Source organism: Pungitius pungitius, chromosome 9, assembly GCF_949316345.1.
Source record: "Pungitius pungitius chromosome 9, fPunPun2.1, whole genome shotgun sequence".
Lineage (NCBI taxonomy): Eukaryota > Metazoa > Chordata > Actinopteri > Perciformes > Gasterosteidae > Pungitius > Pungitius pungitius.
The window spans coordinates 16,177,294-16,186,437 of NC_084908.1; the positions used below are offsets into that span (position 1 = coordinate 16,177,294).

At 43.2% G+C, this 9,144-nt stretch overlaps 1 protein-coding gene across 2 annotated transcripts; it reads left to right on the forward strand.

The window, feature by feature from the left end:
* Positions 1 to 6,947: 6,947 nt before the first annotated feature.
* On the forward strand, positions 6,948 to 8,938 carry lsm6 (LSM6 homolog, U6 small nuclear RNA and mRNA degradation associated). Of its 2 annotated transcripts, none has more exons than XM_037473259.2 (4): positions 6,948 to 7,064; positions 7,532 to 7,637; positions 7,751 to 7,864; positions 8,754 to 8,938. In XM_037473259.2, the coding sequence occupies exons 2-4, from the start codon at positions 7,544 to 7,546 to the stop codon at positions 8,786 to 8,788; spliced, it is 243 nt and encodes an 80-aa protein (XP_037329156.1). In that variant the 5' UTR covers positions 6,948 to 7,064; positions 7,532 to 7,543; the 3' UTR covers positions 8,789 to 8,938. The 2 variants fall into 2 exon arrangements, with proteins under 2 accessions (XP_037329156.1, XP_037329157.1); XM_037473260.2 differs by lacking the exon at positions 6,948 to 7,064 and adding an exon at positions 7,134 to 7,168.
* The last annotated feature ends 206 nt before the right edge of the window (positions 8,939 to 9,144 follow it).

The window sequence follows — 9,144 nt, forward strand, 5'->3', positions numbered from 1 at the left end:
AATGCAACACCATAAATATGTAAATTAAAATAACCTTGTAATAAAGCTTAGTTTCAGCAAAATGATTTATATAATATGTAAGAGATTCACAATTTGAAATCTTGATTGGGGAAGAACAGTTATATCCATCTGTGTACATTCAGCTTTTTATGCAGCTCTCTTGCAAATACTGTGCATGGATGAATAAATTCATTCATCGTTTTGACTCATTTTAGGGGTACAGGTGGGAAGGCATCTTGTTGTTTGCTAACGTACAACCTTTAAATAGAGTAAAAACAGTGCTACAGCAGTCTGACTGGAGAGGGAGAAGGAGATGGGGGGAGGGAGGAAATAAGAGAGAAAGAAAAAGAGAGAGATAGTTGTTGCATCTTCACACAAACGTGGTCTGTTCTCCCACTCTGCCATTCCACCACCTGGACCGAGCTATGTGGGAGACGGCGCCACACAGTGATGAACGACACCAAACAGGACCATTTCTGTCCACTCCGGGTCACGTGGAGCAAGACGGGTCGACGCGGCATCTGTGTCATATCACAAGTTCCTCTTTCGGTGACACCTGCGCTCGGTCAGTGTCACTCACTCAGCCGTCCAGGTCAACCGCTCGGTTCTGGGAGGAAGTGGCCTTTTCCGAGGGGGGCCGTCGGACGAGCAAGACCTCAGACAGTTGGACACAAAGAGAGAGACCCAGATAAGGCACGTGGCGATTTATTCATGCCAGTCCTCGTACTGCGGCTCCGACGCGGGATCTCGTCTGTTAGATTGGCGCATTGTGAAAGGAGGTTCTCAGTGTCTGGGCGCTTGCCAGCTGACATTCCACGGAGACAAATTGAGAGAGAGGCTCCGGCAGATTTATCGGGCCATTGGCTCGCCTCAGGAATTCTCTTGTAACATGGCACTCCTGTGAAAGGGATAAAGAAATTAGTGTAAAACAGCCCCCCCCCCCACCCCCTCCCACCACACTGCTCTCCCACAGCACCCGTTCAGATATCTAGCACTACTTGCAGCCCGCCCCTTACATTTATACATACAAACGCGGATGAATACAAGGTGGAAGGGGGTCTGAGCTTGAGTCCTCTTATGTCTATGAATATTCAAGGGGGTGGGCAAGAGAACGCTGCTGTATTCTGGCTGATGAGTCACAGGTCCTCAGTGGCAGGAAGCACTGCTGGTCAAATGACAGAGAGAGAGAGAGAGAGAGAGAGAGAGAGGGAGGGAGACAAGGAGCTGGAGCTGGAGATCTGCCATCTGTGTGTGTGGGATTTGAAAGGAAACTGCTCCTGGCTGTCTTGGGTATTTATTCCTTTCTAAAGCAATGAGGTGTTTGGAGAAAGAAGCCAGTTATGTGTTCGGTGAGAACAGCGAGCATTCTCTTGCACTTGCCCTCGCAGACCATGGTCTGAGAATATGAGAGCATGTCTTTGCGTCTGACCCGTTGTTGATCAATGGAGGAATTTGATTGACTTTTTCCAAAACGCCATCGTCGAAAATACACAAAGTGACCTTTTTTGATATTCATGCAGGCCTGCATTATATACTTCATGAAATAATATGGATTAATGATTAATTGCTGGTGTGAGCATTACTGTTTGGAATTCCACTTCCTGGTTTTGCATACAATAGGGCCCTAATGCCATCCCCCATATCATCCGTCAGCATCTAGAGGTTATCTGCCAACTTGATGAACAGAGAGATTGGCTATGAAACACAAGGTGTGACAGTATGGCAATATGTTATAGTATGCAGGCAGAGCTCATCAGGAAAGAGAGGACGAGCGGCTTTGTTCCAAATGTCACGATGCATATTTATGGGCGCACTGGAGTGGGTCCTTGTATAAGCACCATTCACCATCTATCAAGCAAAGCCACTACAGTGTCTCTTTGACGACTTGGTAGGATAGTGTTGTGTGACAAAGTGATCAAACTGGGCGATCTGCTCGTGGCTCGAGCCAAGATTTGGTGTGAAAGCGAGTGTCTTTTAGACAGAGAGGACAATAAGGCACGCCGAGGGTGATTATTAGTTACTGTGCACACGATTGTTTTCGTGACAGGACGCTTTGAGGCAAACTTATCCACACAAGCGTGTCATATTGTTTAAAACTGTTTGTTTTAAGGATTGCCCTTTTTGTCTTCCTAATGCAACATATGAAAAAGAACAATGGATGCGGAGCTTTCAAATGCATCGCCCCCTTTTCTCTCAGATTGAGACATTGAAGGGGGGGGGGGGGGGGGGGGAGAAGTAAGGTGACACGAGGTGGTGTCAGACAGAGAAAAAAAAAAGACAGGCAGATACAAGCAGCATAAGCTCCACTGAGCTCTCTTTCCACTGAGGAGGATCTCAGGAGAGTTGTGCCGGCTGGCTGCGCCCGGGCCGCGTAGCAGAGGACGGGCAGACTGACTGTCTGCCTGCGGTGCCACTCCTTGGGGAAAGAACAAGGCTCCAGGGCCGCTGCAGCGGATTTGAGACGGTCCCAGAAACAACCCCCCCTGGGGGGTGGGGGGGGGGCGGCAACCAACAGGAGAAACGGCTTCTCTGGACCTCCCCCCTTTTCAGGCCTTTGGAAGCGGCGGAGCTCGGTGGCCTATGCAGAAGGAGACGGAACAAGGGGAAGGCTTTCATTTAGACTGTGAGCAGCTCAGTGGATTTCCATCCAAATTACAGGGAGTGATTACATCCCACCTCGTCTGCCTGCCTCTCGCCCCCCCGCCCCCCCCCCCGCCCCCCCTCCTCCTCTCAGCGGCGGGGCCCCTGGGCGGCCAACCACCAGTCAACTGTCAGTGCTCGCAGCTGAGTCATTAAGTGCAAGTTGAGCGATGTGTCGTTGGCAAGGAAATAATAAGGAGCAAACCCTAAAGCAGGGGGACACTTGTTGCAGCCTTACCGGGCAATTTACCAGTGCTTTTCTTTTCTTTTTTTTTCCTACAATTTCTTTACTTAACAATTGCAGGCTATGCAGAGGAGATCAGAACTCTGAGAGAATGAAATGTGGAATGGATTTGGAGGTATACCACCTGTTTTTTTTTTTTTTTTTTGCTGCTGCTGCTGCTGCTGCTGCACAGTTACATGAAGCTACACAGAGGGAGTCACAGGAGCTTTGAACAAGCGAGCCAGTGAAAACAAGCCACAAAGGCAGCCGAGCCAAGCATCCAGCCATGCCGCTGAAGTTTCCTGGCCCCTTTTTTTGATGGAAGAAAGGTTTTCCATCACTTCCAAGCTATTACCTCCATACAGTTAGGGATTACATAGAGGCAAGAACAGGGACACTCTGTCTACCAATCTGTTTTTTATTTGAAAACTCCCTTAAGCTTTTCCATTATCTTCTCCATATCAAGCTTGACCCGAAGAGAAAACCTGGCTTCAGAAGGGTCAATGCAGTCTAGACTCTGTCCTCGTCCTGTACAGCCGACCCCCACCTCCCCCTCCGCCCCCCATCCTGCATATTGCTTTAGGAGACAAGAGGCATGTGGCCCCCCCCATTCCTTCCCTTTTCCTTATTCCCCACTCACCTCCAGCCTATGCCTCCTTTGGTCCAGTCGCTCATTTCCCACCTACAACAGCATCTCCCGTCACCATAATCTTTCTATTTCACGAGCCCGCCCCTCGGGCTTAAGGGGTCTGGAGATGGCAAAAGGGGGGGTTTGTCTCTTAATTGACTGTCGGTGTGCTTCCTGACTCTCTTATACTATAAGGGATGAGAATTATTTTAAAGAAATGTCATTATCTGTTGTTGCAGACAATGTTGTGAAAGAAATTGGGCCCTATATAGAAGACAGCCATATAAAAGAAGAGAGTTTAAAATGTGAGATACAAATAATGATATCATGGTGTGCATTAAAAATCATGTAAAACAATTGCTCGTTAAGATATTGCTGCTAATAGATCAAATGATACAAAATGATTGATGCAGCTTATGGTCCATATGGGAACCATTTAATGAAATTCTACAGTTATTAGAATAAGCATATATTGATTACATTTTGGCCACTTGGGGGCGGTTGTAAGAAGCTGTGAACCCAACGCGGAAATATTTTCACCCTTGACTGAAGTTGAAATTCAAAAAAATACATTTAAATTTAAATTTATTCAGGACCGACATAAGTGAAATAGATTTAGATCCAACTTGCTTTGTTCATTTACCTAATGAACAAAGCAAGTTGGAATGTAACTTGTTAACAAACAGTTTCTTAATTACACATATCAACATAATCATTCATTTGGAGCAGTATTTCTGTTCACCTGATGAATTTAAGTTCAACATTCACTCTCTTTTAGCTCTGTTTTAGTTCTCTCCCAGCTCTGCAACTCTGCGGGGAAATATATCCATCTTATGCTGCTAAATGATGCACTTTTCTTCCCCCAGCCAGTCGGAAACTGTGTCAGTGCGCTGTTTGCGGTACGTTGGGATTTTAAAGCATTTTTTCTTTTTTTTTTCTGTAAAAGGGAGTATTTCCATGCTGCTGCTGAAAACAACGCTTACAAGAGCAGTGTGGACCAAAACCACACCATTTTTTCCCTGATAATAACTGATAACTACCACAACACAATATAAACATGTATGAGCGTAACAAACATTTCAATAATTGGTTTATGAACGGTTCTTTGGGATAAATTAGCTGGTAACTACATGTAAATATGCAGAATTACCAGTGATGCCAAACGGTGTCTAAACAGTTCATTGAGACTGACTGTCGGCCATCAGACGGGTCAAAGCTAGAAGCAAAAAAATAAAGCCCACTAATGCTTTGTATTTAACCGCTATTACAGGGCAGGTAAAAAAGGCCTGGCATTTTAAACTCCTACGCACTTCAGTTTCTAAATAATGTATAGGCTGCAGAGTATGTGGCCATAATTGTTGACATGTGATCTGCGGGGGCACTTGGATGTGACGCTGACGATGAATCTAGAGCCCCGTGTCAATGTTTACAATTAACCCCCATTTCAGCTGAATCATTATCTATCCTCTGTGAATTGTCTACAGGTTACAGGCAAACCACACTTATCTCAGGGCCCATGTATAAGGTAATTTCTCTCGGCTTGCTCGCTTCAAGCATATTGTCTCATTGCCAGTACAGTGAGCAAGATGCATATTAATAAAACATACGCACCTACCAGGGAGGACGTAGCCTTGGTCGTAAGTTTATTTATTTCAACCACAAACTTTATGACCTGGAAAAGAAAAGATCACATTATTATTATTATTATTATCGGTTTCATTGTACTAAGCCATCAAATTATGGGTAGTTATATTTGGTGCATTCAGGGACAAAGCTGCATAATGAGCCGGGAACATTTCAAATAGCAAAAAGCCACTTTCTATTACGACTAAGGCCATCTATTATGATAACAAAGGACGAGTAAATGTGAGTGCACAGAGGTCATTTCTGAAGGCTACAGAGATAACCGATTTTTTTTTTTCTTTCCAAAAAACTCCTTCAAAGAGAGAAACAATGAAGGGAACGGTGGACAAGGGAGAAAAAAAAAATCTTCATTGAATATTCATTAACCGGTGCCTAGGTGTATACATGGCTCTTAACCACTCTTGTTTATGACTTAAGGACTTGTAGTACTGACCTTAGTTTAACACAGCAGCAGATACCAAATTAACCTCTAGCCTCCACAGGGCTAGCCGTGCCCTGCTAACAAGCAACCTGTCTAGACACACAAGAGGTACTTTATGATTTCACCTCTCACAATCCCTCTCTCTCTCTCTCGCTCTCTCTCTCTGCCTCGCTCGCTCGCTCTCTCTCTCTCTCTCGCAACCTCTCTGTCTTTGTTAACACGTACTGGCACACCCTCCCTCCCTCTATTCGTATATTTCTTTCACCTCACCATTTCATCCCTGTTTTGCCCCCGCACCATTCTTCATGTACCTCCAAAGCTGTGCAGTGTTTGGGTCATGCACCCAGCAACCCGAGTTTTATCAGATGGTAGACTTGGTCTCATCCTTCACAACACAGCCTGGCCACAGCGGAACACAACAGCGAAAAGATCCGACACCTCAAGGGAGCTTAATTTCCATAACACTCGCACGAAAAGAGGAATCTCACTGACGCTGTGATGCATTATTATTATTTTATTAAACAAGACACATTTCAAAGCCGGGCCCCTTTAAGAATGCTACAAGACTTGGAATAGGAATTCCAAGAAAGACTTTACAAAGGTACAATAAGGTCACTGAACTCACGTTACCACACGCTACCACACAGTATAACAACAATGTTATGATGATTTGTGCTGTGAGAAATCAGTAAAAGTTATCTATTTAAAAAGACAAAAACTAAGGTGTTTCCAATGTCGTTATTAAAATTTAGACTGATATCATTACTGTATTTGGTTCTTTTCAATAAATAGTGAAAACGCTTATTAGAATTTCCACATCCCAAGGTGATGTGTTGCTTTTTTTATTCATAAAAGGGTTGAAAACCTCAAAACATTCTATTCACTATCAAAATGAAAAAATGTTGACAACAAATAAATGGCAAATAAAAGCATACAATCTTTACATTCACTAAAGTGACTAGAAAGACTTTTGACTTAACATAATAAATGCTGATGTAACTTTCTGCACACAGGATTCCGACATTTTCCACCTTTCTTTCTGGCAGTCAAGGCCTCAACTGTACATCTGGTGACCAGCTACAAGTCCACTGTCGGAAGCTGCCAAAGTCTGTGAAAGTTCGCACATATTCAAGGAGGTTGTGCTGTAAAGACTGAGCGCAGTGCAGCACACCACATTTCTCCATTACATTCTGGATGTCTGTTTTGATCAAAGTACAATAAAGCGGGGCAAATTTTAACAAAACTTTTTTTCTGGTGATGTGTATTTTAAACAACTTGCAACTTCTAACTAGGACATTGTACTTGTGATCTCATAAGATGCCTAATTCTATTGATAGAAACAAATGAAATGAATGTCTACATTGTTCTGTCGCTCTAGTTTTCAACTCACTTTTCTGCCACTGCGCTTTGTGGCTTTTTGTCCTCACCCGGTCTCCGTACACTGCACGCCTGTGATTGGTCAATACGCGGTACAAGCCAAATACAATCGTTTGGAGAACGACTGCCGGGTGAGTGAAATGCTACAGAACGTGTAGCTACCGATAACATATATAAAAAGCATACGTAACCTATTGATGTGCAGTCCGCGTCGGTTCCAACACGTGCATGAAATGTACTCACACGTATATTGTACCTCTCACGGCATTAAGTGCCACCGTATGTATTGAAGAGTTTCTAGTCAGCGGGATAGCTAAACCAGTTAGCTTGCAGCTAAGCTAATTGCCCAAGCATTTAAAGCTAAGTTAACATTTAGCTATATGCTACCACACTTCACTTTCCGTCAAATCAGAAAAATGTAGCTACATGCTACCACACTCATAACATTATGTAAATAAGGTTTTGTCGTTGGACTAAATAAATGACCACCAGCCTGCGTTATTTATCTGGCGCTGATGCTAATGTAGCTAACGTTGGTTGCGAGAAACGGCCATCGTAACTTGTAAGTTGACCTGCTGCCCATTTCCGACCCTTTCAGATCACGTTCAAGATGAGTCTGAGAAAACAAACCCCGAGCGACTTTCTGAAGCAGATAATCGGGAGACCTGTGGTGGTCAAACTGAACTCTGGTGTCGATTACAGAGGTAATGGGCCCGGCAGGTGTAACCCATTAACTTGTTTTTCCATAATGCTATTTTTAAAAGTGAAGCTCGTTGGCCCCAAACACTGCGCATTAGTGATCTGTGTAACTTTACAGGTGTCCTGGCCTGCCTCGATGGTTACATGAACATTGCCATAGAGCAAACCGAGGAGTATGTGAATGGGCAGCTCAAGAACAAGTACGGAGATGCTTTTCTAAGAGGAAACAATGGTAAGATTATCGAAGAAGGTGCACGGTTCTTGTCAGGGTAACAAATAAAAATGAAGGCGCCCGCTTAAGTTAAGGTTGTAAGTTGTAAACACAGACTTTGGCCTTTATCAGACATTTTCAGAAACAAATATGTGAATGGCTGAAAAGGCCTCGATGGTAAGTCAGCCATTAGAAGAATATATTGCCCCCATTCAAAATGAGAATGAAGTCTCTTTTAAATCTATTTACCAGGCCATGTGAAATAATGTGGAATGCTTAAAGCAACCGTTATTGCCTCTCCTGCTTTTCATTTCCAAAATGTCTGCTCTCAAAACTTGATGAATGTGTAGTAAGTGTGTTTCATATGATCTTTTTTCACATTCAGAAGAACATATATCTGCTGCCCTTTGCATTCTAGATTTCCTTCTTTCTTAAACCAGCCATGCACAGTATTTACAGTCTGATTCATTCTTGAATAAGAGTCATACTGCTCAAGTACCGGTCTGTGATAAAAGCTGAAGATGGAGCTATTTCAGTCAAATGATTGATGATTGATTTTAGTATTCCATCTCTAATCCACCAGAATCACCAGTGCAAAACAGTAACATATTTCAGAGGAGAGATGTGACTGTTTTCACAATTAGATCGGAATCAGTGGGCCAGTCTTAACCCGAGATAATCTATTTGTGGTGCATCATGGGAAGTCAAGGGTGGGGTGACTGTGAAGAGTAAGCTGTAAGAATATTGTAACTCCACTGTATTTGTTTGATCAAGTCAAATCATTTGCAATAATGACCACAAAGCAAGAAATACAATTAATACATTTCAGATTGGTCTCGCAGATTTGAGTTTCTCATCCAAACTGCAGCCTTTGATATGCTTAATATTTGTTCCCTCTCTGTCTCCCCAGTCCTCTACATCAGCACCCAGAAGAGGAAAGCATAGTGAAGACTCTTCTGTTTTTCTTTTTTTATTTCCCAGTGGTAGATGTGTCAGTGGATAACTGTCCTGTTTTTTGTTCTGAAAAGCCTTGAATGTTGACTTTAGTTGAAATTGTTGTTGAAATCAGTTAATAAACTCTTGAGTTTTCTTTTATGTCCGATATGCTTAATATTATTCACACATTTTGGAGTTAACGGCACACAGTAAATGATAATGGGCGTTTTTTTTCCTGTTCTTAATTGCATGTAGACGGAGGGTTTGAACTGCAGTATAATTTGAACAGGCCTCATTTTAAAAAAGCCTGTTGTTCCTATTGTGAGTTAATTCTCGACAATATCCGGTTCCTTCACTGCAAGTAA